The 17,812-nt window shown below is 51.1% G+C and overlaps 1 protein-coding gene across 5 annotated transcripts in view; it reads right to left on the bottom strand.

Moving 5' to 3' along the window:
- Positions 1–15,015, bottom strand: part of LOC137341007 (TOM1-like protein 1) — a 60,492-nt gene extending 45,477 nt beyond the window's left edge. The window contains exons 1-2 of one of the 5 annotated variants that reach the window (XM_068003826.1): positions 14,785–15,015; positions 243–327 (exon numbers count right to left, since the gene is read on the bottom strand). In XM_068003826.1, coding sequence (XP_067859927.1) covers positions 243–327; positions 14,785–14,842 — 143 coding nt within the window. In that variant the 5' untranslated portion in view covers positions 14,843–15,015. The remainder of the gene's footprint in view (positions 1–242; positions 328–14,784) is intronic. The other 4 variants (XM_068003827.1, XM_068003824.1, XM_068003823.1 and 1 more) reach the window with 4 other exon arrangements.
- Positions 15,016–17,812: the final 2,797 nt, after the last annotated feature.

The raw sequence follows: 17,812 nt of genomic DNA, 5'->3' as shown, positions 1-17,812 counted from the left end.
CCTCAATCCTGTAACACTCTCCAACCCTTACAATGACACCAGGGCCTGCAGATATACAGGGAGAAGGAGGCCCCCCTCTCGACACTATCAGCAAACCTGCGAGGAGAGAATGACGGAGTGAGATCAGGTGTGAAACCGCCACCATTGGCTTCCACCGAGGAGGGACACAGCACCTGGGCTCCACGGGGCATGCTCAGACCGTGACTTCCTCCAACAGCCAGAGTCCCAGTCCGTGGACTTACCCCTCCTCCGTAGCGTTGATGATGTTGCAGATATGGATGAACTGACCCCAATCTCCAGTCTGCAGCGTTCCTATTGTGGCTTTATCTGAAAATCAAACCTTTCACCGTTACTCAGAAGTATCAAAAGAGACAATCCCTGAATGACTGACTGGGAGCAGCCCTCAGAACAACACTGGCCTTTCAGCTCAGGAGCCTGGGCTTGAGCCCAGGCCAGGCGGAGGGAATGAAAGTCTTCTCTGTCTCTCTGTCTCCTCCTCCTCCTCCTCAGCAAGGCACTGAGCAGAAATGCAAACATTCCCATTTAGGATTCCAGATCCTGGGAGCACCGGTTTCCAGCCGACAATTAACGTTTCATCCAATCGAGGGGTCCTGGCTGTGAGCGACGTATCACCCGGGGATACGAGACCCTCTCTCCCCCCCCCCACCCCCCCTCGGGAACCCCACTTCACTGCGTAACATTCAACATTTGTGCGGTGAACGCCGCACAGTCAGTGGAAAGCTCCTGCTCCAAACTCCCGCTCGCTCCGGAGATCATAACCCACTTCGTCCAAAGACTACCCTCCCTCCCCCACCCCCAGTTCAGGTTTTATCCTTACACATCAGTCCTCGCACAATCACTGCATTTGCAAATCTCCTGACCTGACCAGCATCACCGAACTACATAATAACTACAGCACAAAAAACAGGCCATTCGGCCCAACTGGTCTATGCTGGTGTTTATGCTCCACACGAGCCTCCCTCCCTCCCTCCCGACTGCATCTCACAATCAGTCCAAAGGCCCAGCTAACAGTTGAGGTCTCAGGACCCTGTCTCACTGCACAAGGAACACACACAAAAGATGTGCCGGTGATATATGGGTACGGTAGTGTACTGGCAATCTTACTGGACTAATAATCCAGAGGCCTGGGCTTGGGATTTTTTAAAAATTCATTCTCAGGATGTGGGAGTTACTGGCGTTTATTGGCCATCCCTCTGGCCTATAGGTGACTCCAGTCCCACACCAACGTGGATGACTCTTAACTGCCTTCCAAAAGTGGCCTAGCAAGCCACTCAATTGGATCAAACTGCTACTGCACCTAGGGACGGGCAATAAATGCCAGCCTTGCCAGCGTCCCGAGAATGAAAAAAATGTTCTTTTTTAAAAAAGTGATGTTGGTTGAGGGATAAATATTGGCCCAGGGGACCGGGGAGAACTCTCACGCTCTGCTTCACAATAGTGGCCCTGGGGTCTTCTACGTCCACCTGAGGGGGGCAGGCGGGACCTCGGTTTAACGTCTCATCCGAAAGGCGGTACCTCCGACAGTGCAGCACTCCCTCAGTCCTGGCGCTGGGAGTGTCGGCCTGGATTACGTGCTCAAGTCTCTGGAGTGGGACTTGAACCCACGACCGTCTGACTCAGAGGCGAGAGTGCTACCCACGGCTGATACTTTACACTTTAGCTTCCACGATAAAGGAGCTCTGTGCTGTGCAAACTGGATTACTGCTGAGATAGTAAAATTCAAATCTATTGTTGGCTCAACGTTACGTCAGTCCCTGACTCACTGATTCCAATCTCTTAATGCAGAAATACATTAAAAGCCAGTCAAAGGAGGTCAGTCTCCCAGACAGGTGTCGGGGTATCTGAAACACACCCCAGGACAGGTGTCAGGGTATCTGAAACACACACCAGACAGGTGTCAGGGTATCTGAAACACACCCCAGACAGGTGTCAGGGTATCAGAAACACACCCCAGGACAGGTGTCAGGGTATCTGAAACACACCCCAGACAGGTGTCAGGGTATCTGAAACACACCCCAGACAGGTGTCAGGGTATCAGAAACACACCCCAGGACAGGTGTTAGGGTATCTGAAACACACCCCAGGACAGGTGTCAGGGTATCTGAAACACACCCCAGACAGGTGTCAGGGTATCTGAAACACACCCCAGGACAGGTGTCAGGGTATCTGAAACACACCCCAGGACAGGTGTCGGGGTATCTGAAACACACCCCAGACAGGTGTCAGGGTATCTGAAACACACCCCAGGACAGGTGTCAGGGTATCTGAAACACACCCCAGGACAGGTGTCGGGGTATCTGAAACACACCCCAGACAGGTGTCAGGGTATCTGAAACACGCCCCAGGACAGGTGTCAGGGTATCTGAAACACACCCCAGACAGGTGTCAGGGTATCTGAAACACACCCCAGACAGGTGTCAGGGTATCTGAAACACACCCCAGGACAGGTGTCGGGGTATCTGAAACACGCCCCAGGACAGGAAGTGGGGGGGGGGGGTGCAAAACAGGGGATGGGACAGAAAATAAAGAGGGCGAATCACACAGCGTCGCTCTCAAACACAACAACTTGCATTTATATAGCGCCTTGAACCTCCCGAGGCGCTCGACAGGAGCGTAAATCAGACATAATTTGACACCGAGCCACATAAGGAGATATTAGGACAGGTGACCAAAAGCTTGGTCAAAGAGGTAGGTTTTAAGGAGCGTCTTAATGGAGGAGAGAGAGGCGGAGAGGTTTAGGGAGGGAATTCCAGAGCTTAGGGCCCAGGCAGCTGAAGGCACGGCCGCCAATGGTGGGGCGAAGGGAGTGGGGGAGGGACAAGAGGATAGAGAGAAACTGTTCCCATTGGCGGAAGGGTCAAGAAGCGGAGGACATAGGTTTAAGGTGATTGGCAAAAGAACCAAAGGCGACATGAGGAGAAACTTTTTTACACAGCGAGTGGTTATGATCTGGAATGCACTGCCCGAGGGGGTGGTGGAGGCAGATTCAATCATGGCCTTCAAAAGGGAACTGGATAAGTACTTGAAAGGAAAAAAAAATTGCAGGGCTACGGGGGTAGGGCGGGGAGTGGGACTAGCTGGATTGCTCTTGCAGAGAGCCGGTGCGGACTCGATGGGCCGAATGGCCTCCTTCTGTGCTGTAACCTTTCTATGATTCTATGAGTTGGACGTCCAATGTCACAAGTACTTCCAGCACAGTCTGGAGATTAAACCCAGGAACCTCCTGGTCTGTGTGGTTCAGCCATTCACTGGATAAACTCGGGGAGTGGGGGGGGAACTGAGCCACATTGTTGGGACAGTGTAGAGGGAGCTTTGCTATGCAGATAACTCATACTAAACCGGTCCGGGCGGGGGGCTCCCCAGGGTCCGGGTGGGGGTCTCATCGCACCAACAGTCCCAGCTCATCGCAGTAACAATTGGTTACCTCCTGACCCCTGGAGGCTCTGGGACCCCGGGTCACCTCCTGACCCCGGGTCACCTCCCGACCCCGGGAGGCTCTGGGACCCCGGGTCACCTCCCGACCCCGGGAGGCTCTGGGACCCCGGGTCACCTCCCGACCCCGGGAGGCTCTGGGACCCCGGGTCACCTCCCGACCCCGGGAGGCTCTGGGACCCCGGGTCACCTCCCGACCCCGGGAGGCTCTGGGACCCCGGGAGGCTCTGGGACCCCGGGAGGCTCTGGGACCCCGGGAGGCTCTGGGACCCCGGGAGGCTCTGGGACCCCGGGAGGCTCTGGGACCCCGGGTTGTCCAGTGACCAAGGATGTTCCAGGTCAGGATCTGAGATTACCTCGGCCCCTCGGGAGGTTCTAAGCCTCCGTATTGTCCATGAGCCGAAAGCTCTGTGTCTACAACACAGAAACAGGCCATTCGGCCCATCAGTGTTTATGCTCCACACGAGCCTCCTCCCTCCCTACTTCATCTCACCCAATCAGCATATCCTTCTATTCCTTTCTCCCTCATGTGTTTATCGAGCTTCCCCTTAAATGCATCTATTCTATTCGCCTCAACCACTCCTTGTGGGAGTGAGTTCCACATTCTCACCATTCTCTGGGTGAAGAAGTTTCTCCTGAATTCCCTATTGGATTTATTAGTGACTATTTTATATTGATGACCCCCTAGTTCTGGTCTCCCCCACAAGTGGAAACATCTTCTCTACATCTACCCTATTGAACTCTTTCATAATCTTAAAGTCCTCTATCAGGTCACCCCTCAATCCCCTCTTTTCTAGAGAAAAGAGCCTCAGCCTGTTCAGCCTTTCCTGATCAGGATATCCTCTCAGTTCTGGTATCATCCTTGTGAATCTTTTTTGAACTTTCTCCAGTGCCTCTCTATCCTTTCTATAATATGGAGACCAGAGCTGTGCACAATACTCCAAGTGTGGTCTAACAAAGGTTCTATATAAGTTTAACATAACTTCTCTGCTTTTCAATTCTACCCCTCCAGAAATTAACCCCAGTGCTTGGTTTGCTTTTTTTATGGCCTTATTAACCTGTGTCGCTACTTTTTAGTGATTTGTGTATCTGTACCCCCAGATCCCTCTGCTCCTCTACCCCATTTAGACTCTCATTATCCCAGCAGTATGTGGCCTCCTTATTCTTCCTACCAAAATGCACCACCTCACGCTTAAGATTCCTTTCGCCTGTGGTTTCATGAAAGGGACTCTTTCACTGGCCGACAAACAGCCATTGTCTCTGCCTGTGATCACAGAGCAGGGCCTGAAACTAGCAGCACTGATATACTGTGTCAGGAGTCCAGCATTATTGACGCTGTAGACTTTATTTGAGTTTCGGGGCGTATCAAAGGAAAGTCATATTATATGGTTTAATGATGTTTAAAAAAAAAGGCCTGAGCTGACACAGCCACACCCACTGCTCTGGTACTGCCTGCAGTGCTTTATTTACCACCTGCAGGATTACTTACGTTCCCCCTGCCCCCACCTCGTGTTTCCATTCACAAGTGGAACTGCTGTGGAAACGAAACTGGCCGAGAGACAGAAAGCAGAGAGGAGTGGTGAACGGTTGTTTTTCAGACTGGAGGGAGGTGTACAGCGGTGTTCCCCAGGGGGTCGGTACTAGGACCACTGCTTTTTTTTTGATTTATATTAATGACCTAGATTTCATACACATGGTGTATAATTTCAAATTTGTGCAGACGACACGAAACTCGGGGAATGTAGTGAAAAGTGAGGATAGTAACAGACTTCAGGAGGACAGAGACAGACTGGTGAAATGGTCGGACACATGGTCGATGAAATTTAACACAGAGAAGTGACACATTTTGGAAGAAAGCATGAGGAGAGGCAATATAAACTAAATGGTACAATTTTAAAGGGGTGCACATACACAAATCTTTGAAGGTGGCAGGACAAGTTGAGAAAGCTGTTAAAAAAGCATATGGGATCCTGGGCTTTATAAACAGAGGCATAGAGTACAAAAGCAAGGAAGTTATGCTAAACCTTCATAAAACACTAGTTAGGCCTCAGCTGGAGTATTGTGTTCAATTCTGGGCACCGCACTTTAGGATCTAGGGGTACAAATACACAAATCACTAAAAGGAGCGATGCAGGTTGATAAGGCCTTGGAGAGGGTGCAGAGGAGATTTACTAGAATGGTACCAGGGATGAGGGACTTCATTTATGTGGAGAGACTGGAGAAGCTGGGATTGTTCTCCTTAGAGCAGAGAAGGTTAAGGGGAGATTTAATAGAGTCGTTCAAAATCATGAAGGGTTTTGATAGAGTGAGTAAGGAGAAATTGTTTCCAGTGGCAGAAGGGTCGGTAACCAGAGGATTTAAGGTAATTGGCAAAAGAGCCAGAGATGGGATGAGCAGAATTTTTTTTTTAACGCAGCGAGTTGTTCTGATCTGGAATGCGCTGCCTGAAAGGGCGGTGGAAGCAGATTCAATGATAACTTTCAAAAGGGAATTGGATAAATACTTGAAAAGGAAAAAATTTAAAGGGCTACGGGGGGAAAGAGCTGGGGGAGTGGGATTAATTGGATCGTGCCTCTTTCAAAGAGCCGGCACAGGCACGTTGGGCCGAATGGCCTCCTCCTGTGCTGAAGATTCTATGATTCCATGTGGCTTCTGCTTTCCATTTTTTCTTTCTGGTCTTTTCAGAAGCTTTTAATCACCCCTCCCAATATCGCCTTCTTCGGCTCAGTGTCGTTCTTTTATCTGATTTATGCTCCTGTGAAGCGCTTTTGGACATTTCCCTACGTTAAAGGCGCTGCATAAATACAAATCGTTGTTGTTCCCAGAACACTTCTCAAAAGTTAGGTTTTTGTTTTTTAAAAAAGTGGTTGTTTCACTTCTCACACAAGTCATGAGAAATAATAAACGGGGACTCGACTGACAGCAAACAGGGGAGGGACCCCCTGGGCGTCAGAACCAGAAAAGTATTCGCTGTTTGTTGGGATTAGTTTTGGATTGCTGTAGCAAAGAGCCAGCACAGACATAACGGGCAAAGACCACCTTCTGTGCTATAAACATTTACGATTCTGCAGATAGCACACACAAAATCCCAACCCCCTCACCAAGACTGTGTGTGTCGGCTTTAACTTCCAAACATCTGTTCTGAAAGTTACGGATCAATTCGTGATGTCTTAGTCCCAGAAATAATTTTAAATTTAGCTAAGAAATTTAGTTCTAACTAGCTGATCTCCCGTGGAATTGCACACGCCAAGTCCAGGCCAAGTCTGGTTAGAGGGCGGGGTATAATTGAACTAGGCAGTGTAGGTGTAGTTCACTCCACATTTTAAAGTCATATATTCTATCCTTAATTTTTAGAATATTTTATAACGGAAATATATACGGTCACATTTAGAATGGAAACTGGCTATGTAAACTTGTCACGCTGTAACTGCAGCAAACTGCCAGTGGTGGCGCTGCAGTAGGGTGGCCAGGCTCGTGTTATAGGGCCATTTGAACAGCAGCATTGGTGTGGGTCCATCTCCCATTCTCCTATCCACAGGGGAACCATGGCCTGGGATGGTAACAGAGACACCCACAAATAAAATAAATACATTGTACAGCTCGCTCGGTATGTAGGAGAGCCACAGGGACCAAGTGTCCCCCGTTCAACCCCCAGTCCGTGCTGCGTTGATCGCTCTTAGCCAAGGATTTGCCAATATGGGGCTCAGTGCCCAGGACCGGGGGGGGCTTTAAGCTAATTTCCTGTTACTGTTCCCTCCCCTCCCCCCCTCCGTGACCCCTGCCGTCAGCTGCGATTCCCCCTCCCATGGTCAAGCAGCCTGCTAACGCACATTGCCTGGACTCAGACATAAACCAAGGCTCTCGGGCGACGGACTGTGCATCAATCACGATCAGGAACCCATTTATTCTCCTCTCTGAGGTCAGGAATGCTGAGATTAGCTAATCAGCGTTACCTAGGGATCAAACCTGGAGCCTTTACTGGTCTGGAAAAGAACAAACCAACTAACATGCATTTATATAGCACCTTTCACATCCTCAGGACATCCTAAAGCACTTCTCAGAAAGTGTAAGCTCACTGTTGTTTTATTTGCGCACAGCAAGGTCCACTTAATTTTTTTTTAAAAAGTGATGTTGGTTGAGGGATAAATATTGGCCCAGGATCCTGGGGAGAACTCCCCTGCTCTTCTTTGAAATAGTGGCCATGGGATCTTTTACATCCACCTGAGAGGGCGGACGTGGCCTCGGTTTAACGTCTCATCCGAAAGACGGCACCTCCGACAGTGCAGCGCTCCCTCAGTCCTGCACTGGGAGCATCGGCCTGGATTACGGGGCCCAAGTCGCTGGAGCGGGACTCGAACCCACGACCTTCTGACTCAGAGGCGAAAGTGCGACCCACTCAGCCAGGGCCGACACTATGGCCCAGTGGCGTCAGGGAGCATTGGATGACGTGTAAAGTATAACAGGTTTACCAATCACGTCACCCCTTTAAAATGGGGTTCAGCTGAATATAAACTGCACACTGAAGCCCCTTCGAACCATCCCGTGCCCTCGGTTAATTTGTTTTTATTGTGCCTTTTGGGCCGTGAGTATTATTTCAATCAGTGTTCACCCTCACACCTTCCGCACACTGTGAGCTGCCCAATCCCTCGGGACCACAAAACATCAGTGACTGCATGAATCCAATTAAATCAGCCAAACATCTGCCGTGCTCCATTCTGCAACATAAACACAGCTGTGCACTTATTAGCAAAGTTTATTAACAGTTAATAACAATTTTGTTATCAACAGAATTGGATTTTGGGAGGTGGGGGGGGTGTTAACTTTGGGCTTCATAACAGAGGTGCCTTTAATGGAGATGGGGCAATGTCTTTGGTTCCAGCAGGTAAACGTTCATCCAATCCGGCCAATTACCGCCCCATCAGTCTACTCTCAATCATCAGCAAAGTGATGGAAGGTGTCGTCGACAGTGCTATCAAGCAGCACTTACTCACCAATAACCTGCTCACCGATGCTCAGTTTGGGTTCCGCCAGGACCAGTCGGCTCCAGACCTCATTACAGCCCTGGTCCAAACATGGACAAAAGAGCTGAATTCCAGAGGTGAGGTGAGAGTGACTGCCCTTGACATCAAGGCAGCATTTGACCGAGTGTGGCACCAAGGAGCCCTCGTAAAATTGAAGTCAATGGGAATCAGGGGGAAAACTCTCCAGTGGCTGGAGTCATACCTAGCACAAAGGAAGATGGTAGTGGTTGTTGGAGGCCAATCATCTCAGCCCCAGGACATTGCTGCAGGAGTTCCTCAGGGCAGTGTCCTAGGCCCAACCATCTTCAGCTGCTTCATCAATGACCTTCCCTCCATCATAAGGTCAGAAATGGGGATGTTCGCTGATGACTGCACAGTGTTCAGTTCCATTCGCAACCCCTCAAATAATGAAGCAGTCCAAGCCCGCATGCAGCAAGACCTGGACAACATCCAGGCTTGGGCTCATAAGTGGCAAGTAACATTCATGCCAGATAAGTGCCAGGCAATGACCATCTCCAACAAGAGAGAGTCTAACCACCTCCCCATGACATTCAACGGCATTACCATCGCCGAATCCCCCACCATCAACATACTGGGGGTCACCATTGACCAGAAACTTAACTGGACCAGCCATATAAATACTGTGGCTACTAGAGCAGGTCACCTCCTGACTCCCCAAAGCCTTTCCACCATCTACAAGGCACAAGTCAGGAGTGTGATGGAATACTCTCCACTTGCCTGGATGAGTGCAGCTCCAACAACACTCAAGAAGCTCGACACCATCCAAGATAAAGCAGCCCGCTTGATTGGCACCCCATCCACCACCCTAAACATTCACTCCCTTCACCACCGGCGCACAGAGGCTGCAGTGTGTGTTATCCACAGAATGCACTGCAGCAACTCGCCAAGGCTTCTTCGACAGCACCTCCCAAACCCGCGTCCTCTACCACCTAGAAGGACAAGAGCAGCAGGCACATGGGAACAACACCACCTGCACGTTCCCCTCCGAGTCACACACCATCCCGACTTGGAAATATATCGCCGTTCCTTCATTGTCGCTGGGTCAAAATCCTGGAACTCCCTTCCTAACAGCACTGTGGGAGAACCTTCACCACACGGACTGCAGCGGGTTCAAGAAGGCGGCTCACCACCACCTTCTCAATGGCAATTAGGGATGGGCAATAAACGCCGGCCTCGCCAGCGACGCCCACATCCCGTGAACGAATAAAAAAACAAATCTCATTCTCAGGTGTCAGCTGTGACTCAGCGGGCATCACGCTCGCCTCCAAGTCAAAAGGTCGTGGGTTCAAGCCCCACCCCAGAGACTTGAGCACGTAATCCATGCCGACACTGCCAGTGCAGTACTGAGGGAGTGCTGCACTGTCGGAGTCATTGTCTTTCTCAGATGAGATGTTAAATTAAGTCCCCCGTCTGCCCTCTCAGGTGGGTGTGAAAGATCCCATGGGCACTATTCGATGAGGAGGGGGAGTTCCCCCCGGTGTCGTGACAATATTTATCCCTCAACCAACATCACTAAAAGTAGACTGTCTGGTCATTATCACATTGCTGTTTGTGGGATCTTGCTGTGCGCAAAATTGGCTGGCATGTTTCCTACATCTCAAGAGTGACCACACTTCAAAAAGTACTTCATTGGTTGTAAAGCGCTTTGGGACGTCCTGAGATCGTGAAAGGCGTCAGATAAATCTTCCTCTCTTCGTGGTATCCCGCTTAGCGCAGAGGGAGCTGCCTATCAGTGTAATGAACACAAGGCACCATTTCTCTTCTGGGTCAGTGGAGCAGTTCTCCAATCAAACGAAGAGGGAAAGGCAGAAAATGGGGGGCAGGGAAAGGCAGAAAATGGGGGGCTGGGAGAGGGGGAGGGATGGGGGAGACCATGACACCGTTCATTCATTTCTGGGAATTGGATTCAAATCCAGTCTAGACTGATGGGGTGGAGGCCCCCCTCTCTGAGAGAAGTCATAGCTGAGGACAGCGTCAACCAAACTCCTGCTGATCCACATCACACTTGAGAGTGTGTGATGGGACAGTGTAGAGGGAGCTTTACTCTGTATCTAACCCTTGCTGTACCTGCCCTGGGAGTGTTTGATGGGACAGTGTAGAGGGAGCTTTACTCTGTATCTAACCCGTGCTGTACCTGCCCTGGGAGTGTTTGATGGGACAGTGTAGAGGGAGCTCTACTCTGTATCTAACCCGTGCTGTACCTGCCCTGGGAGTGTTTGATGGGACAGTGTAGAGGGAGCTTTACTCTGTATCTAACCCGTGCTGTACCTGCCCTGGGAGTGTTTGATGGGACAGTGTAGAGGGAGCTTTACTCTGTATCTAACCCGTGCTGTACCTGCCCTGGGAGTGTTTGATGGGACAGTGTAGAGGGAGCTTTACTCTGTATCTAACCCGTGCTGTACCTGCCCTGGGAGTGTTTGATGGGACAGTGTAGAGGGAGCTTCCCTCTGTGCTTGATGCTAAACACATCATCCATTCTCTGTCACTCCTGTTCCTGACATAATTCACCAAAAGTACGATTAAAAATATATCCACAGAATTCCCCGCGAAGTCTCGGACTCTGATTGTTTATCCTGCACCTTTCCAAACACTCAGAATTTTATTAGTGACAAAGAAAAACACAAATTCTGGAATCCAAAATGAAAACAAGTGCTGTAAATAGGGAGCAGGTGCTCGCCCAAAACACCGATCTCCGTGGCCTCTTCCCATGCTGACACTCTGCTTTGTATTTGCAGGATTTTCTATTTTTTTTAAACCAATGATTGATTTTGTACCAATGTTTTAATTCCTGCATTTCACTTGTAATCCAATAAATGCTACAAAAACCAATAAATCATTAACCAAATCGCCAGTTTTGCCAACACTGTGTGTTGTACTCAGGTCTACGGGAGAAGGAAAATGCCGGTGAAGAATTAACCTGTATTTGTGTAGTGTTGTTCACAATCTCCGCAAGATCAAAGCTTTTCACCGTATATGTTTGCGACTTGGATGAAGGAATAGAGAGTCGTATATCCAAGTTTGCAGGTGACTCTAAGTTAGGAGGGACAGTAAGTTGTGTAGATGGGAGCAGGGTGTTGCAAAGGGACATCGACTGACTAAGTGAGTGGACAAAACTGCGGCAGATGGAGTTCAATGTGGGGAAGTGTGTGAGGTCATCCATTTTGGATCTGAGAAAGATAGATCAGAGTATTTTCTTAATGGTGAGAGACTAGGAGCTGTGGAGGAGCAAAGGGGTTTGTGTGTCCATGTACACAAATCACTAAAAGCCAGGGCACAGGTACAAAAAGTAATCAAAAATGCTAATGGATTGTTGGCCTTTATCTCAAGGGGCTGGAATTCAAAGGGCAGGAAGTGATGCTACAGCTGTACAGAGCTCTGCTACCCACCTGGAGATACTGCGTTCAGTTCTGGGCACCGCACCTCAGGAAGGAGATATCGGCCTTGGAGGGGGTGCAGAGCAAATTCACCAGATACCGGGGTTTAAAGGGTTAAATTATGAAGACATGTTGCATAGACTTAGTTTGTATTCCCTTGAGTTTAGAAGGCTGAGGGGTGATCTAGTCGAGGTGCTTAAACTGATAAAAACAGACCTCAGGGTAGATACGGAGAAACTACTTCCTCTGGTGAGGGAATCCAGAACATGGGGGGCACAATCGTAAAATTAAAGCTGGGCCGTTCAGGAATGAAATCAGGAAGCACTTTTTCCGCACAAAGGGGTAGGGGAAATCTGGAACTCTCTCCCCTAAAAAGTTGTGGATGCTGGGGGTCAATTGAAATTTTCAAGACTGAGATCGATGGATTTTTGTTGGGTGAGGGTATCGAGGGATATGGAGCAAAGGCAGGAAAATGGAGCTGAGGTACAGGTCAGCCATGATTTAATTGAACAGCGGAACAGGCTCGAGGGGCTGAGTGGCCTCCTCCTGTTCCTATATTGCATTCTAAGCAGTGAAGTACTTTTGTAATGCTGGGAAATGTGGCAACCAATTTGTACATGTGCAAGATCCCACAAGAAGCGCATGAGATAAATAATCTTGGTTGAGCAACAAATATTGGCCCCAGGACACCGGGGAGAACTCCCCTGCTCTTCTTCGAATAGTGACTGTAGGATCTTTCACATCCACCTGATAGGGCAGACGGGGCCTTGGTTTAAGGTCTTATCTGAAAGACGGCACCTTTGACAGTGCAGCACTCCCTCAGTACTGCACCCTGGGAGTGTCAGCCTGGATTATGTGCTCAAGTCTCTGGAGTGGGACTTGAACCCACGACCTCCTGACTCAGAGGTAAGTGTGTTGCCCACTAAGCCAAGGCTGACACTTTAGTCATAACTGAACAGGACTTCCAGCACTAGGGTTTGTTAAAAGAATCAAAGAAAATTAATCAGTGCAGCAGCTGGTTAGGAGACCAAGGACAATGAGAAGGGAATTTAAAGCAAACACAGAAACGCAAACACAGAAACTCTGTTCCTTAAAACCTTCCTCTTTGACCAAGCTTTTGGTCACCTGTCTTAATATCTCCTTACGTGGCTCGGTGTCAATTTTTGTTTGATAATCGCTCCTGTGAAGCTCCTTGGGACGTTTCACTACGTTAAAGGCGCTATATAAATGCAAGTTGCTGTGGAGTACTCAATCACCATTTGAGAGATTTGAGCACATAATCCAGGCTGACACTCCCAGTGCAGTGCTGAGGGAGATGTTACACCAAGGCCCCGTCTGTCCTCTCAAGCGAACGTAAAGGGGCAGGGGAGTTCTCCCCGTGTCCTGGCCAAAATTTATCCTTCAACCAACATTGTTAAAACAGATTAAGTGGACCTTGTTGTGCACAAATTAAGCAACAGTGACTAAATTTTGTTTCATTATACTCCTGTGAAGCCCCATGGGATGTTTTACTACGTTAAAGGCACTGTGTAAATGCAAGTTGTTGTTGTTTCTCAACAGCTATGGTGATATTTTCCTACTGGACAGCAGGACTATGTGATCCTAACAGGAGCTGGCTACATGCTCACAATTTGACAATTGGCGCCAGCAAATTTGGATGAATGGGCCAGACCTGATCACCACCAGCGCGCCAGCCGGAAGGTGCCTGTGGCCTTGGGCTAGAACAGGACCACAGTTTGCTTCTCGTGCCCATCGCAGTTTAACAACCTGGAGACGCTCACTAATCCGGTTCACACGTGACCAATTGGGCAAGGCAATAGAGGGCAGTGCCCACAGAACCGAACCCGGCGCCCGCGGAACCGAACCCGGCGCCCACGGAACCGAACCCGGCGCCCGCGGAACCGAACCCGGCGCCCGCGGAACCGAACCCGGCGCCCGCGGAACCGAACCCGGCGCCCACGGAACCGAACCCGACATTAGCCAACACCACGGAACCGAACCCGGCGCCCGCGGAACCGAACCCGGCGCCCACGGAACCGAACCCGACATTAGCCAACACCACGGAACCGAACCCGGCGCCCGCGGAACCGAACCCGGCGCCCACGGAACCGAACCCGGCATTAGCCAACACCACGGAACCGAACCCGGCGCCCACGGAACCGAACCCGGCGCCCACGGAACCGAACCCGGCATTAGCCAACACCACGGAACCGAACCCGGCATTAGCCAACACCACGGAACCGAACCCGGCATTAGCCAACACCACGGAACCGAACCCGGCGCCCGCGGAACCGAACCCGGCATTAGCCCACAGAACTGAACCCGGTGCCCACGGAACCGGAGAGTGTAAACACTGAAAGGTAAATCTCCCCGGGACTGTTGCTGTTTTGAGCCGAGCTCCAGTCCCGGGCACGGTTCCCGTTCCGCCTCCCGGGGTCGGTCACTGAGTTACTGCGACTCAAAAGTTCTGAATCAGAAAGAGGAGCAAATCCCGGAGAGGGAGGGTGAGAGGGAGAGGGAGAGAGGGGGAGGGGGAGAGGGAGAGAGAGGGGGGAGAGGGAGAGAGAGGGGGGAGAGGGAGGGTGAGAGGGAGAGAGGGAGAGGGAGTGAGAGGGGGGAGAGGGAGAGAGAGGGGGGAGAGGGAGGGTGAGAGGGAGAGGGGGAGAGGGAGAGGGAGAGAGAGGGGGGAGAGGGAGAGAGAGAGAGGGGGGAGAGGGAGGGTGAGAGGGAGAGGGAGAGAGAGGAGGGAGAGAGAGGGGGGAGAGGGAGGGTGAGAGGGAGAGAGGGAGAGGGAGTGAGAGGGGGGAGAGGGGAGAGTGGGAGGGGGAGAGGGAGAGGGGCCGCCCCCCGCCCGGGACTCCCTCCCCCCGGCTCCGGCTCCGGTCCCGGTCCCGGTCTCTCTCCCCCGGTCTTACCGATCAGTTTCCCGATCCCGGTGCTGAACGGGTCCTTGGCCGGTTTCCCGAACGCCATGGTCCCGGTCCCCGGTCCCGGTCCCCGGCGAGAGGCTGCAGCGGATCCCGGATCCCCGAGTGCGGAGCGGAGGCGGCCGCCGAGCCCGGGGCAGAGCGCAGCGAGGGGCGGGTCCGGGATCAGTCCGGGTCCCCGGGGGAGGGGCGGGTCCGGGATCAGTCCGGGTCCCCGGGGGAGGGGCGGGTCCGGGATCAGTCCGGGTCCCCGGGGGAGGGGCGGCTCCGGGATCAGTCCGGGTCCCCGGGGGAGGGGCGGCTCCGGGATCAGTCCGGGTCCCCGGGGGAGGGGCGGGTCCGGGATCAGTCCGGGTCCCCGGGGGAGGGGCGGCTCCGGGATCAGTCCGGGTCCCCGGGGGAGGGGCGGCTCCGGGATCAGTCCGGGTCCCCGGGGGAGGGGCGGGTCCGGGGTATCTTCAGGTGCGGAATGGGGTGGATCCAGTGCGACTCGGAGAGTGAGGTGGCTCCTCTGGGTCGGCATTGGGTCAAGGGAGGGAGATGTGGTCCCAGGATCACCCAGGTATAGGGCTAGAGGACTCTGAGATCACTCCAGATCAGTGCTGGGTCACACTGGAATCACAGTAGTGTAGGGGAAGATCACTCTAGAACCACTCCAGTGTAGTGAAGGATCACTCCAGTGTAGGGATGAATCACTCCTGTGCAGTGATCGATCACTCTGGGATCACTCCAGTGTAGTGATGGACCACTCTGGGATCACTCTTTGATCACTCCTGTGCAGTGATGGACCACTCTGGGATCACTCCAGTGCAGTGATGGATCACTCTGGGATCACTCCAGTGCAGTGATGGATCACTCTGGGATCACTCCAGTGCAGTGATGGATCACTCTGGGATCACTCCTGTGCAGTGATGGATCACTCTGGGATCACTCCTGTGCAGTGATGGATCACTCTGGGATCACTCCTGTGCAGTGATGGATCACTGGGGAAATAAATAGTGATGTCTTGAGGAGTGTACATATTACAGAGAGGGAGGTGCTGGAAGTCTTAACGCGCATCAAGGTAGATAAATCTCCGGGACCTGATGAAATGTATCCCAGGACGTTATGGGAGGTTAGGGAGGAAATTGCGGGTCCCCTAGCAGAGATATTTGAATCATCCACCGCTACAGGTGAGGTGCCTGAAGATTGGAGGGTAGCAAATGTTGTGCCTTTGTTTAAGAAGGGCGGCAGGGAAAAGCCTGGGAACTACAGACCAGTGAGCCTGACATCTGTAGTGGGTAAGTTGTTAGAGGGTATTCTGAGGGACAGGATCTACAGGCATTTGGAGAGGCAGGGACTAATCAGGAACAGTCAGCATGGTTTTGTGAGAGGAAAATCATGTCTCACGAATTTGATTGAGTTTTTTGAAGGGGTAACCAAGAAGATAGATGAGGGCTGTGCAGTAGACGTGGTCTACATGGACTTCAGCAAAGCATTTGACAAGGTACCGCATGGTAGGTTGTTACATAAGGTTAAATCTCATGGGATCCAAGGTGAGGTAGCCAATTGGATACAAAATTGGCTTGACGACAGAAGACAGAGGGTGGTTGTCGAGGGTTGTTTTTCAAACTGGATGCCTATGTCCAGCGGTGTGCCTCAGGGATCGGTGCTGGGTCCGCTGTTATTTGTTATTTATATTAATGATTTGGATGAGAATTTAGGAGGCATGGTTAGTAAGTTTGCAGATGACACCAAGATTGGTGGCATTGTGGACAGTGAAGAAGGTTATCTAGGATTGCAACGGGATCTTGATAAATTGGGCCAGTGGGCCGATGAATGGCAGATGGAGTTTAATTTAGATAAATGTGAGGTGATGCATTTTGGTAGATCGAATCGGGCTAGGACCTACTCCGTTAATGGTAGGGCGTTGGGGAGAGTTATAGAACAAAGAGATCTAGGAGTACAGATTCATAGCTCCTTGAAAGTGGAGTCACAGGTGGATAGGGTGGTGAAGAAGGCATTCAGCATGCTTGGTTTCATTGGTCAGAACATTGAATGCAGGAGTTGGGATGTCTTGTTGAAGTTGTACAGGGCATTGGTGAGGCCACACTTGGAGTACTGTGTACAGTTCTGGTCACCCTATTATAGAAAGGATATTATTAAACTAGAAAGAGTGCAGAAAAGATTTACTAGGATGCTACCGGGACTTGATGGTTTGACTTACAGGGAGAGGTTAGACAGACTGGGACTTTATTCCCTGGAGAGTAGGAGGTTAAGGGGTGATCTTATAGAAGTCTATAAAATAATGAGGGGCATAGATAAGGTCGATAGTCAAAATCTTTTCCCAAAGGTAGGGGAGTCTATAACGAGGGGGCACAGATTTAAGGTGAGAGGGGAGAGATACAAAAGGATCCAGAGGGGCAATTTTTTCACTCAAAGGGTGGTGAGTGTCTGGAACGAGCTGCCAGAGGCAGTAGTAGAGGCGGGTACAATTTTGTCTTTTAAAAAGCATTTGGACAGTTACATGGGGAAGATGGGTATCGAGGGATATGGGCCAAGTGCAGGCAATTGGGACTAGCTTAGTGGTATAAACTGGGCGACATGGACATGTTGGGCCGAAGGGCCTGTTTCCATGTTGTAACTTCTATGATTCTACTCTGGGATCAATCCTGTGCAGTGATGAATCACTCTGGGATCACTCCTGTGCAGTGATGGATCACTCTGGGATCACTCCTGTGCAGTGATGGATCACTCTGGGATCACTCCTGTGTAGTGATGGATCACTCTGGGATCACTCCAGTGTAGTGATGGATCACTCCAGTGTACGTTGTCCATTAATACGGTGCCTTTCTAACGCCCCGATATGCCGTGGATGGATTTAGTTGTTTGGGTGGCAGAGCTGCCAGTGAACTGACCCATCAGCAGCGGCACCCAGTGGCCTTCGGGAATGGTGCCAGTCAGTCGGTGACACAGTAACGTCAGCAGGAGTTCAATTTCCCAACCAGGAGCAGGAAAGGTCTCCACAATCACCAGG

The sequence above is a fragment of the Heptranchias perlo genome, chromosome 23, assembly GCF_035084215.1.
Source record: "Heptranchias perlo isolate sHepPer1 chromosome 23, sHepPer1.hap1, whole genome shotgun sequence".
NCBI classification, from domain to species: Eukaryota; Metazoa; Chordata; class Chondrichthyes; order Hexanchiformes; family Hexanchidae; genus Heptranchias; species Heptranchias perlo.
This window is presented reverse-complemented; position numbering and strand designations above follow the sequence as displayed.